The sequence below is a fragment of the Equus quagga genome, chromosome 10 (assembly GCF_021613505.1).
Source record: "Equus quagga isolate Etosha38 chromosome 10, UCLA_HA_Equagga_1.0, whole genome shotgun sequence".
Lineage (NCBI taxonomy): Eukaryota > Metazoa > Chordata > Mammalia > Perissodactyla > Equidae > Equus > Equus quagga.
In genome coordinates this window covers 24,475,284-24,497,931 of record NC_060276.1, presented here as the reverse complement: position 1 = coordinate 24,497,931, position 22,648 = coordinate 24,475,284, and the positions used below count along the sequence as shown (strand labels likewise).

The 22,648-nt window shown below is 39.9% G+C and overlaps 1 protein-coding gene across 1 annotated transcript in view; it reads right to left on the bottom strand.

Annotated features, from left to right (window-relative positions):
- Positions 1-22,648, bottom strand: part of TENM1 (teneurin transmembrane protein 1) — a 526,446-nt gene that overhangs the window by 6,729 nt on the left and 497,069 nt on the right. Inside the window, exons 28-31 of the mRNA XM_046672513.1 lie at positions 9,550-9,846; positions 3,602-3,989; positions 1,532-2,752; positions 548-690 (exon numbers count right to left, since the gene is read on the bottom strand). Coding sequence (XP_046528469.1) covers positions 548-690; positions 1,532-2,752; positions 3,602-3,989; positions 9,550-9,846 — 2,049 coding nt within the window. The remainder of the gene's footprint in view (positions 1-547; positions 691-1,531; positions 2,753-3,601; positions 3,990-9,549; positions 9,847-22,648) is intronic.

Sequence of the window (22,648 nt, the reverse complement as noted above, 5' to 3'; positions counted from 1 at the left end):
CCTGATGATTTATCTGCTGAGTCTTGAATATTTTGGTATTACTATTTTTCCAGAGACTTTATCGCTGTAATATTATTTTTGCTTCATTACTGTTAGATACTTTTTCTTTATCAGAATGATTTAATTGTATTATTCCCATGCTCTTAATGCACTATGCCCTAAATTATTTTGCAGGTGTAAATCTGGTCTTTTTATGTCTTTAAGTGAATAATTTTCTCTATATAGAATCCATAATTGCCCTTGGTAGCCCATTTCAGAATTTTAAAAGTTCAGTTCCTCTTTCCTCTTGTTTGTCTACTGCAGCAGTGGTCAAGTCACATTTTAGTCTTTTCTTTTCCAAAAGCTCCAATTCTCTGATCCTTTCCTCATGGAAGCTTTTTTCTACCTCCTCATTAATCACGGACATTTTAACGAATATTCAATTGAGAAGACTCAAGAATAACTAAGCAAATACATGTTAATACCATTTCATGGTGTGCGATGCTCTTCTGTTTTTTTTTTTTTTTTTTTTTTTTGGCTTAATAGAGATGGTGAAACTTTTACTAACCTTTCCAGGATCCCACTCTTGAGTTTTTGTCTGAAGCTGTAGAAGCTCATAAGTTAATTCCAAATTTTCCAATTCTGGTTTGGGAAATCCAGGTAGAACATTGTGTAACTGGAAACCAAATAGCTCCAACCAACTTCCAATGTCTGTGAGACACAAAATTTAGAGGGAAAAAATTTAGAAAGGCTATACTTTACAACTTTTGTGGAAAGCTTGAAAGATGCCTCTCCTGCCTTCAATATGTTTAGCCAATGGGAAGTTAGAGATAGAACTCCCCCTTATATGACCCACTCTAAAACATATGATCCTCTCTCTACTGGGAAACTTTTTTTTTTCTTTTTTGGTGAGGAAGATTGGCCCTGAGCTAACACCCATTGCCAATCTTCTTCTTTCTGCTTGAGGAAGAGTGGCTCTGAGCTGACATCTGTGCCCATCTTCCTCCATTTTGTATGTGAGACGCCTCCACAGTAGGGCTTGATGAGTGGCATAGGTCCACACCTGGGATCCAAACCTGTGAACCCTGGGCCGATGAAGTGGTGTGCACTGAACTTAACCACTATGCCATCAGCCCCAGGAAACCTTTTGATTCATGGATAATCACAGAGATAGGTTCAGGTTACTGCAATGAAACTCTTAATGCAGTAGTGGTACTAAGGCCACACAGACTGTCATATTAGATTTATTTGATGCAACAGAATGCTGAATTTTTCTTTTATGAAATTATTCATATAAGCTTTTAAGAGTGAAAACTACAAACAGAAATCTTAAAAGGAAAGAAAAAATGTACTGGGACGCAAAAGCATCATGTTTTATGCCAACTTGCATAGTTTTGCTCACTCTAGAAGAGTAAGGAAGAGAGTGAGTGCACAATAACTTGTGGGCTAACTGGCAGGAAGAGGAAGCATATTTACAAAGGCATTGAGATTATGTGATAAACACCACCAAGTTATCTCAAGTTTAGCGTAAAGTTTTACACCTTTTAAATACCTGTGGTATACTTTGCAACATCTTGAATTTTGCCAACTGGGTAGTTATTTTCAAAGGAGTAGAGGTTGAATGGTTTAGGAAGGAGGTTCAACTGTTTCCATATGTGGTGATTAGGTGTCGTCCATCTACCAGCAACAACATCATAATCCCTTTGCCCCAGGTGCACTAATTTAGTAAGGAAGTCATAGAGTCCTCCATGAAAACCAATGATGACCTGAAAGTCGGGGTAAGTGTCATGATAGATATCTCCATAAGGCGTGTACAATATCTCTTTTATCACCTGACCTCGACTGCTGAACACAGCTAGTGGGGTGCCCATATTGTCACAGGCCACATAATATTCTTCGCCACTGCTTAACTCCATGGCAATAAGGTGACCTTGGAGATCATAATACAGGGATGTAATCTCCGAGCTTGAGTGGTTGTACAGATGAGTGACTCTTATGGGGTTGGCAAGGTCGGCATAAAAGAACTGGAGGTGCTGCCCTAGGCTGGACTTACTGGCGACACGTCGCCCAAGCCCATCATAGTAATACTGCACAGTCCAGCCAGAAGCCTTATTGTAAGCTTTCTGCAGCAGCCCATTAGAATTATATTCAAATATGTCATTTCCCCTCTGCCTCAAAAAGCCATCTTCATCCATTTTATACTGAATTTCTCCTAGTCTGGTGATGCGGTCTCGGAGGTCATATCGGAGAGGAGTAAGACGAGCACTATTCCCATGGCTTAAGAGGTTGATGTTTCCATTCAGATCATAACTGTAACGCCACTGGGTTTTATCATTTACAGAAACAGTTTGAAGTTGCCCATCAGCATCGTATTCATAGAAGTATCTTGTTATATTGGCATCTACTCCTACTCTTATGTCACATATTACCATCCGACCCATATTATCATATTGAATAGTCATCCAGTAGGCAATTGCCTTTAGGATTTCATATTGAACTTCAATAACTTGTCCATTGGCACTGAAGATCTTGGTATGCTTCATCACTGTAGTAGTTATGACCTGATTTAAATCGTAATTAATTACACTGAATTTTCCAAACTGCTCTGTTCTACCAGAGACATCAACGTATCGGTACAGATCTATGGGCAAAGGGGTTTCATTGATCACAGCTTGCATGCTGGTGACGCGAAAGTTGTTGTAGCTGTAGTCGAACCGAGCATTCACAAGGCCTTCTTCACTGAATCTGAAAATCTGGCGGCCAATAAGAGGTCCTAAAGGAATCAAAAGAAAAATAATGAGAACAAAGCTAGATGCTTAGTGTTGATCAGAAAGGTCTAGGATTATTTTCTTTAGTATTGATGCTTTTACATTTAAAATAAAATATTAGAGATTGAGCTCCGATATCTAATGCATAGGCTTATCATCTCATAGATATTCATAGAATATTCTCATAGTTGTCATTAAATACGAAAAAATTAAAATACTGTATATTATAGTTATAGAATAATTTAATTATAGGAACGACATAAGTAATAACCCATCCAGTAGCCTGGGGTGATGAACCTGATATTATGAACATGCTTTCTCGTTATAATGACTGACAAAAATACTTTCAATTCATTTAACCTGTGCTACAAAGTCAGAGGGGCGGGTTTTGACACAGTCCAGCATTCAAGTAACTGGATTTGGGCATTTTGGAAACCCAAAGGATGCAATATATCCAAAAGTTCTGACTTTTGAAGCTATTTTGCCATCTCCTGAGGCCCACAGAGGTTACATGGGGCTTGAGCTAGTTTCAGTGACACTCATATCTTGCAGCTGCATCTTTGGGAAGATTTGGTGGTGAGTACAAACAGGTACACAGTTAGATGAGGTACTTAGATCTCAACTTTCTTGAGAGCTGAGAGAGAAAGAGAAACGCACTGTATGTTTTTAAGGACTCAGCTTTTATGCAGCCTATAATGTTTTTAATTTTCAATGGAAGATAATTTGATAACTAAAGTGAGTTTGTTGGATTGAATGTCTATAGGTTAATGCTCTTATCTCAGACTGTGGCCAGCAAAACTTTCATCATAAAATACTGATGTGGTTGTACACATTACCATCTTTTCACAACAAACCTGTTTGCCTGTATCTGATTGTGCAAATGAAGCCGTCGTGCATCAGGTGTATTGTCTTAATCACTCCAGAAGACTCTTCATATGTTAATGTGACCTGAGTGGTATCATAGAGAATCTCAGACAGCCTTGCTTGCTTGGTGTACTTGTATAAAACTCTGCGCCCTGTCCCCAGATGCAGGGTCTGTAGCAGTCGGCCATCTCGACTGTAGTCTTGGATAAAAGAAGTGCTACTGTCTGGTGGGGTGTAGATGTTCCTGTAGTAGCCCACTGAAAGCATGGTTTGTAAGCTATGGCGCACCATACTAGGCATGGTGACTGAGAGCAGACAGTCTGATTGGTCATATTCAAAGATGTAACGCCGCTGGCTGTGTAAGAGAAGCATCACAGACTGAAACGACACAAAGGCAAAATAGCATAATATGTATCACTAAAGTTGAGAAGATTAAAGCAAATACACATTCATCCATTCAACACAAATTTATCAAGCACTTACTATGTGCCAGGCACTGTGGTGGACCCTCGTGGATACAGAAGTGGGCAATAACGGTGTCTATCCTCATGGAACTTACAGTTTAATAGAGGAGAAAGACAAGTAACTAAGCAATTACAATACAGCGTGAAGTGTGTTATGACAGGGGAAGTACAGCGTGCTTACAGGAGGTGGAGAAAGGGCAGCTCACCCAGATTTAAGAGGTCAGGAGACTTCCTGGGGAAAATGACATCCGAATTGAAACCTAAAGGATGACTAGGGGTTGGCCAGGTGAAGGCACAAAGGCGGGTGGGGCAGAGTAAGGAGAGAGTACTGCTGACAGAGGGCACAGCATTGTGAGGGTCTGGATAAGAAAGAGAACGTGGCTTTTTCAGAGAATGAGAGGAATTTTGTGCGGGCAGAGAGTGGGTGTGTTGAGGGGTGGTGGTGAATGGTAAGAGATGAGGCCAGTTATCATGCTGGGCTTTCTAAGCCATGCCCAGGAGTTTGGACTTAAACATGTTGCCAACAGGGAACCACTGAAAGCAAGTTGAAGGATGGGGCACTTGCACAGCTGGGAGAAACAATCAAGTCAGTATTCCAGAAAGGTTTCAACGTGGAGATGGATTGGAGGGAGGTAAATGGAGGGCAGGGCATGCCACATACTAAGTTATAGGCACCAAGAAGTATTTATTGACTTCAGGTAGTAAATGTCTTCCTGAAGAGTTGCATATAAATAGAATTATTATTGCTTTGCAATTCATGTTTTAAGCTATTTTAGGGGAACATGCCATTAAAAGTGAAGAATTCTCTGGGTGTGCAAGCTCTCTCCCCCACCTGGATCTGTGTTTCAGAAACAGTTGTTTGTTGAGGTACAATGCCTTGCGTATAATACGTGTTTCATTTATCTTATTTTAATCTTAAATATAGACATAAAAGAGCACTGTTTTAGGGAGGATTCAACCCTATTTCTAAGTGAAAAGCATTTAAATCTCATCTTTTAATAAAAATAAAAATTTCTCACCCCTGGAGATTCTGATATAACTCCCTAAGGGAGCTTTACTCCTCCCTTCTTGAGAATTACTTTAACAGGCAAAAGGATTTAGTAGGACTTTATTTTCTGAAGTTTGCGTTATGCAAACAATAGGTATCTTTTCATTTCCTAAATATAAATTACATAAATATTTATGACTATGAATTACATAAACATGTACATTTAAATCTTCCAAATATGAAATTATATTCTAATATTGAATATGCTTCTTGAAACTGCATACCCTCCCTGCCCTTCTGATAATTATTGATTTTGAATCACATGTAAGAACTGTGGGGTCAAAGTCAGCACGTATTTGCTCATTTGCTCATCCTTTCTTTCTTTTCCACCAAGTACTCTGCCTGGGGATACAGAGCTGTGTGTGGAAACCTCATCACCCGGCACCTCATCACCTGTGGACAACCCGCAGCTCTGAAAACCCTACTGACCAGAAGGCAGGAGACTTGAAACTCCTCCATGGGTATGGGGATATGAAGGGAGAATGGCCTCCTTGACCAAGCAGAACTCAACAGAACCTAGGAGAATTGGTGGAAAATGCCTTCATGTTACCTCTATGCTGAAAGTCAGATTTCTCAGCTCCTTTCCACTCTCTTCCGTCAGTTTGCCATGAACAAAGGACATCTGTCCCCTGTGATGTGGGCCAGGGACAATCACCATATGGCTCCCACGCATTATCTAGTATCAGCCTGCCTGGGCCATGCCTTCTCCAGTCGCTGTATCAGCCTTGCCAAACATTTATAGCACATCACCATTGTGTTCTCTCCCCTGCTTTCATCCTCCACGCTGCAGCAAACCACTGCCTGACCCTTTTCCTAGGTGGTGCTGATGCTGTGCTGTCTGGAAAGCTCCTTGATCTGCTTTAAAGCTTCCTGCCAATGGCAAGAATGTGAATGATATGATTCGAAATCTCTTGAATGTAACTGTTGTCTTTCCAGAATACCATTTAGCTTTCACTTGGCTGCTTTATCACTTTGGGTGGGCATATTATCAGTTTGTTCAAAAACAATGCTGATGAGTCCACCCAATGCCCACAGTGCTGCTACAGGATAAAGGCCATTTTCTATCAATCCAAACAATAGAGTGAAGACTTTTTATTTTTTTTAGTTGATTGAGAGATCCTAAAAGAGATCATTGTAAAGAAGAAGAAAAAAAGAACAATCATGGCTGTATGCTCATTTGAACAAGAATAGAAATGAGACGGTAGAAATTTGAAAAGTTAAAGCATTCGAATGACCACCAGATGGCAGTGTGGGGCCATCTGGAAGTTCAAGCCAAAGGCTGCCTTCTGTTTCTCTAGGCCCCAAAGAGGCAATTTTGTGTAAACGTATCAGACTAAGGCATCTTATTAAATGCTTATAAAATATATTTAAATGCATTTTAAAAATGAAGTTCTGAAGAATGATTTTTGGAAACTGAAAGATTTACATTTACCGTAATACAAACTTTTAGCCCCACAAGTCTTCAAAATATAATTAACTAAGAGAAGGCTCATAAATCAAGGTAGAGAATTAATGACCGCATAGAGAAAATTTAAGAAACAATAATTGATTTTTCTAACACAGAAGAGATCATTTAAGCAACCGCAGCTATCACCCAAATAATTATTTTTCTCCTAACGGCTACAAACCATTGTGCATGAAAATGACACGCATAACTTTCACTTATTCTAGAGGAAGTCAAACAATTTTACCAAATTTCTGCATGTTGAGGTGAAATATCTGCTGCTGCTTTTTAAGGTATCATGGTATGGGGATGGTAAGCAAATTTACAGAGGTAATACCAGAAGTATTTTGAGGTATAAAAGAGGTATACATTTGAAGGTTTGAGAATTCTTACTTTACAATATACAAGAGCCAGCCTCTTTGTCCTTGCTCTGCCCCACACATAGTGACAGAATGTGCCAGCAAAGGTCGTGTTAAAGAGAGGATTGCAATCAGTACAGGGAGATGCAGAACTTCATCACCTCATTGGAAAAGTTACGCATAAATTGGATTTTGGTAAATTCAAAATTCTTTCCCTTTTTTTTCCTGGAATCACAATTTCAAAGATGTTTTCATTTTCTTCCTTTTTTTCCTTCCTTCCTTCTTTCCCTTCCTCCTTTTTTCCTTCCTTCTGTTCTTTCCTGTTTTAATTTACCTTCAAGTAGCAGTAAGTGCTAGCTTTTGAGTTCTCGACTTGATAATAAATGCTATAATGCATTATTTAAATGGAAAGAAATGAACTTTTATTGAATGACTAGATGTGTGGGATGCTTTATATTAAGTTATTTCATTTAATCATTGCATCTATTCAATGCATTAGTTATTATCACTGGTAATAATATTAATAAGATCAATCTCATGATAAATGATTTTTGAAAAGTCAAGAACTATTCCATAATTACGCATTTTGTAGGTTCTGAGTTTTGCATAACAGGATTGCTTAAGTCAGGGGCTTACCTTCTAATTAGAGAACAAATTAAATGTGAAATCAAGAAAGGGACAAAAGTCAACTAAAAGACATAAGTGATTTGGCTTGTCCCACTGGTCAGTAAACTAGTCTTTGGAAGTCACTGAGGCTTTTCTTGATACATTATTCTGGGTCAATAAAATCTTATTTCTGTCCGCTGCAGACACTGACAATCACACAGCGTTTTCTTTGTTTTGCTTTGTTTTGAAAGAATTATTGCCAACTAAGTTTCTGTAGCAAAGAGAACTCACGTGAAGTTTACTTCACATGATTCTTTGCTCAAGTAAGTTTGATGAAATAATCAGCTAATTCAGAGAAGAGAAACAATAAAATTGCTTCACTGATGTCAGAGGAGAGGCTGAATAACTGCATGTAGGGCTGAAATTTAGGTTTTCAATGGGCTCTTTGTTATTGTATAGACGGCCTAAAGGGAAAGCCTTAGAGACCCAGATGCAGCTGTCTACAGGCAATTAGCTCTGTGGCCAGACTCTGGTGCTAATGAGGTTGGGGTTTCGAGTTCAAATGCATGCACACTCCTAAGGAGTGTTGGCTTCTTCGCTAGTCACATGTACGACCTGTGGAAGGATCAGTGCAAACACATCCTCATTCCTAGAAAAACAAATCAGCCTGTATCCTGCTAATAATCAGTGGCATATTTTTCTCCTATGAAGGTCATCATTATATGCTGTAAGAAACATATAAAGGTCATCATTATAATGTCCGCTTTGTGGACATTAGCCAGATGATTTTGCCAATCATTCTTGTTATTAAAATTAAAATTCAAAAGAAGAAAGACGCACTCTATAAGATTCACATGTTCCCAGTGTAGAGTACAGATTACAGATTTGATCGATTTCTTTGGCAGAAAAAGACATGCGGTGGATAGAGCAGAGGACACCCTCCTTTATTCTAGCTCCCGAGTGGAGTCCTGTTTTATTTCCTAGGTACTTCCAACTTGGCCAATTCCCCAGTGACTGACTCTGGGAAAGAGTACAGTAGTTTTATGATGTCATACACAACCACTGGCACACTTTTGTTTTTAAACTTTGGGGGGGTATATCAGAAAGGCTTGGCATCATTTGGTGCAAATAGTGAAATTTTACCACGTGAGCTATAAGCTCCTATGACGTTTTAAAGAAATTCTGGGGGTTACCGTGCACTGAGTAGCCTTGAATCCTCAGGGGAAAAGGTTTTTCAGCTCTCCCAGAAATCAATTCAGGACTGATGAATTCAGTTCAATGGAAAGATTTCGGAAACAAGAGACACTATCTTACGACATCAGAAACTGAGATGGCAGACAGAGATCAACTTCTCTTACTGTTTTCTGCTACTGATTTGGCCAGAAACCATTTTGATGTGTGAGGGTTGATATTAGACAAATGGTTCCGGTGGTGGGATTAAAAATCCTTGTCTGTTCCTACCAGATAGAGGCCACGAGCTGCCATTACAGATGCTATTGGAGACTTCACTGCACACAAAGGACTATTACCAATGAGGTCCTACTGCCACGGTTACTTGTGAAAATTCCTTCTCAAATGTATACTACTAAAATTTCACGGATTATCCTAACAAAACTAGAATTCCTTATCCTCCGTATAAGAGGCTCTTTTCCAGAGCTGAGATACATTAACACACAATTTTATAATTTTCTACTTATTTTACTTCCGTATGAGCTTTCATAATAATAAAGATACCTTTTCAAGAGCATGAACAAATATGCTTAAATGAGGAGAAAGCTAAGCCATTATCCTGACTTCAGTTTGAAAGAGTACCTGGTGTAGCGTGGGGCTGGGGAAAGTTTTCAGATGAAAAACAGCTTATCCTTATAGGTACAACATTTTTTTGTTACTTCGACAGAGCAGAAAAGCCAGAACACACACTTTTCTCCTGCAGGTCCTCACCAAGGTGGGTGATTAGGGCCACTTTCAATATTCTCATTCAGAAACTCATAACTAGTTTATTTTCCCTTATATTTACCTTTTCTAAGTAGGTATAGCTCCAAATTTTCCCATCAGCCCAAGTTCTTGAAATTATTTTTCCACTCTGGTCATATTCCATTTTTTCATTCCATGTCCCTCTTTGAATAAACGTCACCAATCCCGAAGGTGAATATGTTATGTTCACTTCATTATATCTGCTTACGGGAGACCACAGAACAGGCCGTCCAGTCTGGTCATAAAGAATTCGAAGGGTGAATTTCCGATGGTCATCATAGATCTTTCCTGTGCGAGTTATATGATCAAAATCTATTGAGAGCAGGTTTCTGTTATGGGCCTACAAAAAAGAGATATGAGATACATTTTAAGCGCTGTCTTGGTTCCGCTCATCTAGTACATTCACAATTGTGAAGATTTCTCTGATTCTCCAACAATGGGGTATCTCTCGCCTTTGAATCTGCATGGCTTCACGTTCCTCAGATGATACTTATCTTTATTCTCCCACCAGCCTGTAAAATTCTGGAGAGTTGGGGCTATGTCTGAATACCTGGCATGCACGAGATTCCCAGTATATGGTTGTTGATTGTTTTTTCCCAACACAAGCCTCAGGTGTACTAGCACAATTTTCAATAATTATGTAATCTTTTATTTTATGTGAGTCAGATGCCTATTAAGGAGCAAGACTTCCTTCTCTCTTTTTACCAGTGAAGTGGCTACAACATAGAATGGTGAATTATTTATGTGATGAGAAATCAGAAAAAAAGAAATACAGTGAGGCTGCACTAATTTATATAGATTTCCTTCTTTGGCTTCCATGTTCATCTGGGCATGAAGTCACATGGCTTCACATCTATCACAGGGGAACTCAGATTGCCCTCTAGTGACGGAACCCCACTCAGCAATATTTTCTTGGAGGCCAGCAGGTAAACGTGCTAGGTGTTGGTAGGTCCCCTAGTATTTGCAAGGGTGGTGCCACTAAATGAGGTTAAAGCATGGAATTAAATTTGGATACTAAGTTTAGGAACAATTAGTAGTTTGGCTAGGTTCTGATTTTAGGCTTCCTCTACTGCATACTAGCATTCCTCTGTGTACCTCACAACCACAAAGTTGTCCCAGAGGGAGCCTCACCTCGGGGAGATTCCACGAAAGACAACACTCAGTGATACTTGACTCTAGGAAAATCAGCTGGGTCCACACAAGATAACCAGACAACAAAACAACTTCATAAAAAGGTTTAAAAATCAGTAAAAAGGAAAATTTACTGGGTTTTCAAAACACCTAGACAACTGACCTATTTTTTCCCCACTCTTCAGCTGGTGGTGCCAGTGTTTGGCAGTCCCACTAGTAACTTCTGCCTTGGCTAGCTGATCATAATACACAGCTGAAGGAGCCTCCATGGAAAAGGGGAGCTTTGCAGGAGGTAAGTGGAAGGCCAAGGGGAAAGCTTTTAAAATTTATTTTATTTTATTTATTTAGATTAGTTCACTTTAATTAAGTTTTAGTTTTAATGAGTTTTTTGTGTTGTTTTATTATAACTTTTTATGTTGAAATAGTCTGACTCACAATAAGCTGCAAAAATGCTACAGAGTTGCCATGTACCCTTCACCCAGCTTTCAAAGTACAGACTTTTAATTTGGATAGAGGGAGTCCAAGCATATCTAGCAGGAACAAAGACAAGAATGTGTAGGGGAGGGAAAATAATCTTCCCTCTACCCTTCTTGGTTTTTGGCTGAGACCCCCTTGTAATGAAAGAGAGATTAACAGGAGAAAAACAAACAGAAGTTTAATAACATGTATGCCTCCTGCATACACGGGAGAGACCCAGGACAATTGAGTAACTCTCGAAAATGGCCCAAGCCAACACCTTAAATATCATCTCTAGCTAAAGATAAAACAAGATGTTGAGGGGCAGAGGAGGCCAGTTATGGGAGGTGACCAGGAAAAACACAGAAAACCAGGGTAAGGTTGTTATACAGGTTTAATTCCATGCTGTCTGCATTGATAACAGTTTCTAGAGATTCAGAGTCATCTTTCTCTTCCTGGTACAGATAGGGAGACACTCCTACAGAGGGAGAGTTCCCTTATAAATGTAAATGTGCCTTACAAAAAGACAACTTCTATTCTGCTTTCAGAGCTTCTCCTGTGTCTGCTGCTTCTTAAAAAAAATCAGCCTAAAATAATCTTTATGCCAAAGAGGCATATTTTTTTTTGGGTGGCAAATTCTGCTCCCCTTCAAATGAAAATGTAGAAACTTTGAGAAGTATCAACAGCAGTGGTCCAAGAGTCAGGAGACATTGTTAGCTGCTTGTCTGTGCACCGGTCATTTCTTCTATCAAGGCCTTAGTTTTCTTATCAGTGAAACTGGAGTGATACTAGCACTTTACACTACAGAGTTGTTTCTAAAAATTAAATGTGGTTACATATACAGGTACCTGGTGAAGTGTAAAAATAATATTGGTAATTGTTATTTTTAGACTACAATGATTACTTTCCTCATTTTAGTTAGGGTTCTGAATGGGCCCATGTGTCAGATTCCAAGGTGATCGTAGCTTGGTGTACCAGATTTATATCTGCAGGAATTGTCAACACGATCCTGAATAGAACATTAAATATCTGGTTAACAAGGTAAGGGGAAAAAGCCTACATTAGGATTTGACTATGTGGGGGATTAGAACATGCCACCCCAAAATGTGTCTCTCTGGCATGATTATTTTTAAGAACAAAATTACTCAGAAAGAAACTTTGACCTTTCCCCTAACTGCCTAAAAGAATTTAAGATAAAAGGTCTGTCCCAGGAAGGAGCTGTCACCATAGAGAACTCTAGGTGTGGTAGACTGGGAGGACCCTTACTAGGCCCATTTTATCAAAGTTCTCTCTTGGGTCCCATTGTCTATAGATGGCCCCTGCAAACATTTGTTTACCAAACATTTGCTTTTCCATCTCCATGTGAATTACTTTCCTCCCTTTTGACATCCCAAACCACCACCCTCAGCATCCTCCTTGATCTTTAGCTGAAGATGGTATTTAAGGTGGTGGCTTTGGCCATTTTGGTGAGTTACTCAATTTTTCTGGGTTTCTCCCATGTATACATGTTATTAAACTTTCTTTGATTTTTCTCCTGTTATTCTGTGTCATGTCAGTTTAATTCTTAGACCTTCCCGAAGAACCTAGAGGGTAGAGGAATAGTTCTTCCTCCCCCACAACTACATTAATCATAGCTGGACTAAACTGATTCACTAGCTATCCAACTAAGCTTTATGTTCATTTTTAAGTTTTTGTGGTTAAGGATCCCTTTAAATACCTCAAAGCTATGCACTGTGTCCTGAGAGAAATGCACATAAGCACAAATATGAACATTTTAGATAAAATCTCAAGGGGGCTCTGAAACCCAAACATAAAACCTCTAGAGGTCTCAAGAGTCCAATTTCAAAATCCAGGTTCAGAAAAAGTTTTTTTATTTTTAGAATTTTTTTATTTTTATTTTTTAATTGAGATATAATTGACATATAACATCATATTAGTTTTACGCATACAACATGATTCAATATTTGTATTGTTAAAAATGAGACAACAGGCCTCAAATGGAGTCACTTGTGCTGAGCCCACGTCACTAAACTGAGACTTAATACCTAACCTAAATGCAGTTTCAACCTCCCCCAGGAATGGAAGCTTAACCGGTCAGTCTGGAACTTCCTGGTCAGCACTAGTGAGGTAATCCACCTGACAGACTCCCTTCATCCCCTAAAGGAAGGTGACCTTGCCTGAAACAATCCACTCTTCCCCCTCTCTGCCTATAAAAGCCTTCTATTTTGTACAGCTCCTCAGAACTCCTTTCTATTTGTTAGAAGAGATGCCGTCCGATACATGAATTGTTGAATGAAGTCAATTTGATCTTCAAATTTACTCAGTTGAATATTGTTTTTTTAGCAGTACATATTGCACAATGATCACCATAATAGGTCTAGTTAACATCCATCATTACACATAGTTACAACTGTTTTTTCTTGTGATGAGAACTTTTAAGAGCCACTCTTAGCAACTTTCAAATATGCAATTAGAGTATTATTAACTATAGTCACCATGCTGTACATTACATCCCCAGGACGTATTTACTTTATAACTGGAAGTTTGTACCTTTTGACCCCCTTCATTCATTTCATCCACCCCCTACCCTCCACCTCTGGCAACCACCAGTCTGTTCTCTGTTTTTCCTGTGTCTATGAGTTTGTTTTCAAATTCCACATATAAGCGAGATCCAGAAAGTGTTTTTTATCTTAGTGGTCTGGAAGACTGCAAAGCCAACGTTCTCATTTGAGACTTTGCTCTTCCCTTGCTCACTTTCCTTTTTAAAATAACCTCCTTACAGCCCCCTTGCCCCCATTATAAAAGTGATATTTTTTCCATTGCAGAAATATACAAAAAAGAATACTTACCTGTAATCCCACCGTCCAATGCGAATCACTGCTAATACTCTGCCGCATTTCATTCCATTCATCCTACTTTTTTTGGCATGATCTATATCCATATATTTAAAGAATATAACTAGGATTGTACTTAAAGTTTTATGTCCTGCTTTTTCAGCTAATGTTTTATCTTAAGCATTCTTCATGTTACTAAATATTCTTAAAATGTGGATTTTAATGGTTGCATAATATCTTCCTACATAATAAATATTTATTTTTCCTTTCTCCTGTTGTTGGAAATTAGAGGTTTTGTTTTCCATTTTTCTTTCACATCTCATATTGTGTTGAACATTTTTATAGATAAATATTTTCTTAATACAGAACCCAATAAGTGAAATAATTGGGTCAAATGATAAGAATATATGAAAGACTCCTGATGCAACTCGAGATCTTACTTTACAGTGCACAAAAGCTATACAAATTTATACTCCCATTAACTAGTAGTGAGAGAGCCTGTCTTACTCTATCCTTACCAGCATCGAGTATTATCATTATTAGTAAACGTTTCCTAATGTGAGAGTGGGAAAGTGGTATGTTACTATGGTTTAAATTTGCATTTATTTGATTACTAGTGAGGTTGAATCCCTTTTAATGTCTCTTGGCCACATGTATGTCTTCTATGAATCGTCTGCTCATGGTGCTTGCCCATTTTTCTATTGAGGTGTGGCACTTGGCTTTTTTCAGCCTCTTTTGGTTTCAGTTTCTTCATCAGCCAGCTGAGGCTAATGATATTTGCCCTTAATTTTGAGCTTCTGCAAAAAAAGGACCCAGCAAATATTCCGTGCCCTGAATTCTATCCAGAAGACTAGTGATTAGATGCTCAAATTATTTGGGAGGAAATGCTGTTAGTCTCAGGGGTGGATTTAATTCAGGGCATAGAGCCACAGATGGGGAATCATGACCCTTGAAAGCATCTGTAGCCAATGTGCGTAGTGCTGTAGTACATAAATATACAGTAACCTGCTGTTATCACCTAAAAGGTGATAGAGAAGCACATATTTTCTGTCTTTTGATACATAGGGTTTGGAAACCTATGTGAAACCAGGTGTTCTTTCTTCAACTACCTTTCCTGTGGTTTTATAGCCACATATCTCCAACTGTAATACCATTCATTTACAATAGCTGTAAAATATCCATGTACTCCCAGAGATGGTTGTAACTGTTACAATTTATGTTATAATGATAGTTAAAGAGCCAAAGTAACAAGTGATTTCTAGTTCAACTAAATTTGTGGTTTTATTTGTCTGATAGATTAAGTTTACTACTCAAGAACACATTTCTTAATAAAGTCATTACAGCTACACAAGCAGGGATCTCTGTTAAAAATCCACTACAAAGCAAGCAGGGGAAAACTCTGCCTAATGTTCTTGCTCTGCCTGTCAAGACTTCTGCAGCCATACTTCTCTTCCTGGATAATGCATTCGGATATTCAGATGTTGCTGAAACACTAGTTTCAAAGTCAGGTTTGGAAAATGTGATATTGCGATTTATAAGAGGAAGTATGTATTTGGTTTTTTGACCTGTTCCTGGCACAGAGTTCCTAAAACCTTTGAAATTTACTGTGATTAGAGTGATAAAGGTGTTTCCGGTTATGTTAAAAAGGCAACTTTTGGAAAGCTTTTAGGTAACCTAAGGACGGAGCCTAGTTGTCAGTGGAGCCAACCATGTGATTAGAGGGTTGGAACTTTCAGTACCCCCTCCTCCCAACCTCTGGGGAGGGGAGAGGGGCTGGAAGTTGAATCAGTCTCCAATGAGCAATGATTTAATCAGTGGTGACTTATAATGAAGCCTCCTTAAAAACTCAAAAGGAGGGGCTGGCCTAATGGTGTAGCGGTCAAGTTCACATGCTCCACTTCGGCGGCGCTGGGTTCCCAGGTTTGGATCCTGGGTGTGGACCTAGACCCACTCATCAAGCCACACTGTCGTGGCATCCCACATAAAATAGGGGAAGATTGGCGCAGCCGTTAGCTTAGCAACAATTTTCCTCAAGTAAAAAGAGGAAGATGAGCAACAGATGTTAGCTCAAGGCCAATCTTCCTCACACACATACACACACACACACAAACCACAAGAGGACAGGGTTCAGAGACATTCTGGGTTGGTGAATATGTGCAGATTTGGGGAGAATGGCATGCTTGGAGAGAGCATGGCAGCTCTGTGCCCTCTCGCCATGCCTTGCGCTATGTGCCTCTTCCATCTGTCTGTTCCTGAGTTATATCCTTTTATAACAAACTGGTGATCTAATAAGGAAAATGTTTCTTTGAGTTCTGTGAGCTGCTCTCGTAAATTAATTGAACCAAAGGAGGGGGTCATGGGAACCTGTGATTTATAGCCAGCAGGTCAGAAGCACAGGTAACAACCTGGGCTTGAGATTGGTATCTGAAGTGGGGAGTTGGCCCTTAACCCGTGGAATCTGATGTTATCTCCAGGTAAATAGTGTCAGAATTGAGTTGAATTGCAGGACGCCCAGATGGAGTCCCAAGGACTGCTTGTTGGTGTGGGGAACTACTCCCCTGCTCACGCTGAAATCAGGTCCGGGAACCCAAAAGGGAAGGTAACGTAAAATTCAGCTACGAGCTGAAAGGAGATGAAGGAATTAAAGATGCCACAGAGTCCCCCAGAGTCTCCTGTGGAAACCACATGTGAGAAGGCTGTGAAGGAGAGTGTTTTTCCAGGTGAGATCTCCTACCGTCCTTCTTGATTGCTTATGCACCTCCCGCCTTCATGGCAGGAATCAGAACAAGGTTGAGTGCCTCTGACTGCTGGGGTCATGAGCAGGGTTGGGAACACTCCACATTTGTACAAACGCTTGAAATACATACAAATGCCTGAAATACAATAATAGCCCTTGACCTAAGTGTGGGCCATCCATCCTTATTTTCACTCTTCCTCCAGAACAGTCTACACCAATCCTTGCCCTGGAAAAGAGAGGGGCAAAAAAGGGTTGAAATTTGGGAATGGTCCCAAGTTGACAAGAGTCTCTTTGGGCAGGTTGCACATTGAAGAAGAAGACCTTTGAGTTTGGCAACTGATGAGCTGTATATTGGGATAAGAAAGCTGGACTTGTTTTTGTTTTTTCAGTTTGCTGAGGAGGATTTTCTCTGAGCTAACATCCACTGCCAATCTTCCTCTTTTTGTATGTGAGTTGCTGTCACAGGATGGTCACTGACAGATGAGTGGTGTAGGTCCACACCCAGGAACCAAGCCTGGGCCACCGAAGCAGAGTGTGTCGAACTTAACCACTAGGCTACCAGGGCTGGCCCAGAATTTGGTAATTTTTTTAATAAGAGAAGAAGTATCTACGCTTTGATTTATCCTTTGGTTTCCATTCCATTTTTTTCAGTTTTCCTAAGGAGAAGTAAGGAGAGGGCCTTGCTTTCTGTTCATACTTGGACTAGAAAGGAAAGAGGGAGGAGTGTGCCCTGGGGAGCCATGGGTTGTGTTGTCAGCAGAAATCAAAGTGCCTGTGAAGGGTGGGTACAGGCAGAAGCTCCAAAAGAAAGTGTCCTTTGCCTCCCCTCAGGGCCTTTTCTTGCTCTTTTTTAGTAGTTTGTGTTTAATTGCTTAAGAGAAAGTCCTTTCAACCCTTCCAATTCGAGACTCATTCAATCAGTAGGATTAAGATACATTAGGTTGATCTATAGGCGACTGCTGATATTTGACTGTCTTTTGCCTACAAAAAGAGCAATTTGCTATGGTTCAAGTGAATACACACACACACACAAAGTGCTAAATTCTAAGCTATGATCCTAGCAGTTGATTTTCTTTATTCTATGAGGAGGAGAAGGCTGAATTTTCAAGGATGCTGTCCAGCATTTCAGCTCACAATGCAACTGAGTTACCTGTTTAATTTTTGCTGAAGAAACTGCTGAATAAGGGCCAAATAACCACCTCGCAGTTTAGGAGACGCACTGCATTTAATTTCCATGAAGTTAAGAGAATGGATAGAAAAGCCACAGTTGATTTTAAATTAGTACATGCTACCCTACGCTCACTGGTTTTAAGGTAATTAGTACTTAATTTTTAGAAATCAATCGATACAATTCTACTGATTTTATTTTTTATTGATGCTAGGTTGGCAATGAAAAACCTACTCAGGTTTGCTTATGTTTCATAGAGTTGCCTACAAATGAACAGGGCATGTATTCAGCGTTAGCATCAGCCTCTACTATTCCATCTGGAATTTCCTTTTACCCTTTTTTCTTTTTTACTCTCAAGACTCTCTTTACGTTGCCAGCCCACAAGATCTTAGTGCCAGAAGGGATCCTAGGACTTTGCCTATTGAGCTGGACTGCCTGGGTTCAAATCCTGATATTACCACTTACTAGCAGTGTGACATCTCTGTGCCTCAGTTTCTTCATCTGTAAAATGGGAATGATAATAATAGAACCCATTTGGTAAGATGTTATGAGTAGTAAATGAGTTAATATATGGCAATACAAATAGTAAGACCTCAGTGAACATTAGCTGTTGTAATTATGACTAATGGTAATAATACTACTGATAATAGAGGTTGCACAGCCCATATCCCTCATTTTATAGATGGGAAAAGAGGTGCAAAATTATAGGCATACCACTTCTTCCTCAAAATCTTCCTCATTCCTCTGAAGGGGAGCAGAATTTGCCACCCCAAAATAATGTCACTTTGGCATATTGATTATTTTAGGCTAATTATGTTTAAGAAACAGCAGACATAGGAGAAGCTCTGAAAACTGAGCAGAAGTTACCCTTTGGTGAGAGACATTTACATTTATAAGGGAAATCTCCATCCGTAGGGGTGTCTCCCTCTCTGTACCAATAAGAGGGGGATGGCTAAATTCTAGAAACTGTTATCGATGGATAAGGCATGGATTTAAATCTGCATAACAGGCATACCCCGGTTTACTGTGCTTTTCCTGATAACCTCCCATAACTGGCCTGCTCCCTCCAACATGTTTTGTCTGTAGCTGGAGGTGGTATTTAAGGCATTGGCTTGGGCCATTTCAAGGAGTTAGGTGTCCTGGGTCTCTCCCACGTGTACAGGAGGCATACATGTTACTAAACTTCTATTTGTTCTTCTCCTGCTAATCTATCTTTTGTTATGGGGGGGGGGGGTCTCAGCCAAGAACCTAGAAGTGTAGATGGAAAATTATTGTTCTCTCCCCACGCCTCTCACCTGACTTCTGCCATATCATTTAACTTGGATGCTTTTTGCACTATATTAATTTGCTCTTGCTTAAATACTTTTCCGTTGGTGACTTTATCCGTGTAACCATACATTAGACATTTAAAATTTTTTATACCAAATCATTATTGCTTATATGCACGTAAAATAACATTTTCTGGTTATCTTAGTGGAGTTGACCCAAGATTAACAAATACATAGAAAAACAAGTTTCTGTGATTTGAAGGCCCCAAGAATCCCCTGACCCGAAAACCAACACTTCCCAGTGGCCTTGATGCCTGAAATCTCCATCTCCAGATGACTCCTTAGGGGTAGACACACTGTTCCTTGGGACTGAGAACTGTGGATATATTTTTAAAATAGATTAATCTATCTGCAAGCAGGCTCCTTATCTAAATTTTCACAAAATGAATCCCTCTAGCAAACCTGGGGAGAAGGAAGTTAAAATACTGTGAAGCCAATGTGAACTCCAACTTTGAACAGCCTGAAGCTGAGCACCCTGTCAGCAAAGGCATTTTCTGAGAATGGAGGGAGATGCTGGAACCCTCTTGGCTGCCTCCCAAATTCCCCATCACTTGTCAGCCTGGGATCCTGTGTTTCAAATGGGCTTGTTTCTCCTTTCAGAGCTCAGATCACGTATGAACATTCACATGTTGCATTTAAAAACCAATCTACCCTGTTCTCAGTTATCTTTGGGTGGAGAGAAAAAAAAATCAATTGTGAGGGTTTTAGATTAGTCTTTGCTTCATTTTGCTTGTAAACACATAATCGTCTTGATTTTATGACTTTGGTTTGAAGTGCTAAGCTTCCTCGATTTTTTTTTTTAATAAAGGAGGCTGCAGTTCTGGGGTTTGGCTGTGCCCTCACATCTCAGTCTGTGAAATCTCGTAAAGAGCTCTGGGATCCAACGCTGGGGTAAGTCTCATATAATGGCATTATTATCCATGGACACGGCAAGGTGCAATCTGGATGTAGTTCCTAAACCAGTTTGCTTTTGGTGAATGTCCAATTCTTTTACAACTGCCTCTATTGTTATCTGCACTCTAATTTCTCTATTGTCCAGGGAAATGTATTTATGGGGACAGATTGATGCAGCAGATGAGAAGATACATGGACTGGATGTAAAAGTACTTTGCAAGGAAGATGATTCAAACACGACTCAGGTTGGGGGGAAATGGATTTTTAAAATAAATGACGTTTCAGGATGTTAACGTAATTTATTTCACTTAATGCAGCTGGTGCAGGATGGCCCAGAGGTAACAAATCCCGTGCCTGCTCAGGCCTCCTTCACCTTGAAGGGGACCCCGACTTTGTATGAAAAAAATCACCGATCACTGGAGAAAAGCAACTCTTGTTGCTTTATCTCCAAGAGAGGTCTATCCTTTTCTGATTTTTCCTTTCCAGCTAGAAGGTCTAGGGTGGATGTGAGAGGTAGCTTTTTGGAATGTCCATCATCTTACAAAATGGGCCTTTAAATGAACCTGTCATTTTGTGCCTGACCAATTAGTGTTTTATGACCTGCTGTTCAAGCACATTTAAAAATTACAATCACACCTTTGCGTGATTTTGCAAAGAGGGGCCCTAGTTCCCATAGTACAGCAGGGGTTTCTATGTTGTGTGACTATCTGAACCTGGTATTCTGTCTCAAAAGCTCTGCTACCCCTACTTGCCCTTGCTCTGGAATGGCTGGTCCACCAGGAGAAATAAATGATTAGGTCCAAGGTCTCAAAGTACTTCAGGGCATCAGAGAGGTTTATTCTTTACAGCTATGCTTACAAATAGGTAACAGCATATTCAGCCCAGGAAGAGAGAAAGTTACATCTCATGTGTCATCAGTTTGCCCCTTGAAAAGCTACCAGAGCGAAGGGGCACTATCTCTGAAATAAAGTCAGAAGGGAAAGAGAATTTGCTTTGTCAAAACTGGTTTCACCACTACTTTTTGGGAGCATATTCATTCTATTAAATGGGATATGCCTAATCTGGGGAAACTGAGGCAGCAGCATAAACAAAAATGCCTAAGGATGGGGAGAGCAGGTAAGAATTAACCTGGGAAATAGCCTCCCTCCTCTTGCCTCCTCCAGATTTTCCCTGCCTGGAGGCCAGCCAGTTGTGCCGCACCACCCACACTTGCCAGTACATTAGAGTCGATTATTTGTCTCCTTTTGTCAGCATTGAAATGAGAGTCAGGCCCTGCCAAGGTGGCTCCACTGAGTGGGGCAATGATTTATAGATTAATTATTTTAAGGAACAAGGCAGCACAGCATGATGTAGTGGAAGAGTGCTGCACTAGGCAAAGACCTGCATTTTAGTGCTGGCTCTGATCCTTAACAGCTGTTTGACTTTGGGCAAATCACTTAACCTCTCTGGGCCTTAGTCTCCTTATCTGTAAATTGGGAATAACAGCAACTGATGGCTGTGGTGATCAAATAAAATCCTGGCTATGAAAGCATCTTGTTAACTTGAAGGCACTAAATAAACGTAAAGGATTGTTGTTAGATTTCTAGGGACATGCATAGCAACACCACCCAGCTAACCAGTGGCTCCATTCTCCAGTCCCAGGACCTCAGGAAGTACTCTAGAAGTCACGTAGAGGAGAAGGCCCTGAATTTGTCACTCTTATAAACCATTTCACAAACCTGCTCAACTCTACCACAGGATGGGAAACGGGTCAAATATAGATAGCATTAACACTTCACTCTACTCCTTAATACTAAAGAGCCTCCAAACGTTTTACGACCATTAGCTTCTCAACATTAACAACAATCTGGGATATGAGGTGTAAATCACACTTTATAGTCTCTCTCCATTATCTGTGCATATGGAGGATGGGTTACCCTAGAAAGTAGAAAATCCCCAAGTCACATACTATACTATGGGTTATCGTAAAGAATGGAAAATCCCAAAGTCACATAGTGTATGGTATGGTTCATAACGTTTTACTGAGGCTATAAGCTGGGGGAGGCACTAAGGGATCACTTATTTGATAAAATTTTTCTGTGATGAATCCATGAGGTTGATTCACCATATGTAGATAAGTCTTACTTTTCTCTAGTACAATATAGTCATTATCTTCATTTCACAGGTGAAGAAAATAAAGGCCTTCCTTAAGCCAGTTGTAAAACTTGGTATTAAGGCCAGGACATCTAACTTCCCCATCCAGGGTTCCATCCAGGAGATCCCATTTCTAGAAGAACTCTAATAGAAACCCTCACTGCTACCCATACAGAGAGGTTCAACTACTGGGACTGGTTTTACTTCTTAATTCCGTGGCAGATGTGGTAAATATTCTGTTAGAGACTGGTCAGTAGAATCAAAATACACAAATTGACTAGCACATGTAGCCAACTTTAGTGGCTATTACAAAAAACACCCACTGAAGTCTATGTCTAAGTGTCACCAATAGAAATGATTGAAAAGTGAGCACTGTCGTGGATTATTTTGTCCACATCACACCATAGGGCTGGTTTGACTGCTTCTTGCTGGAATCGGGTGGCTGTTTGGCATTGCATTTC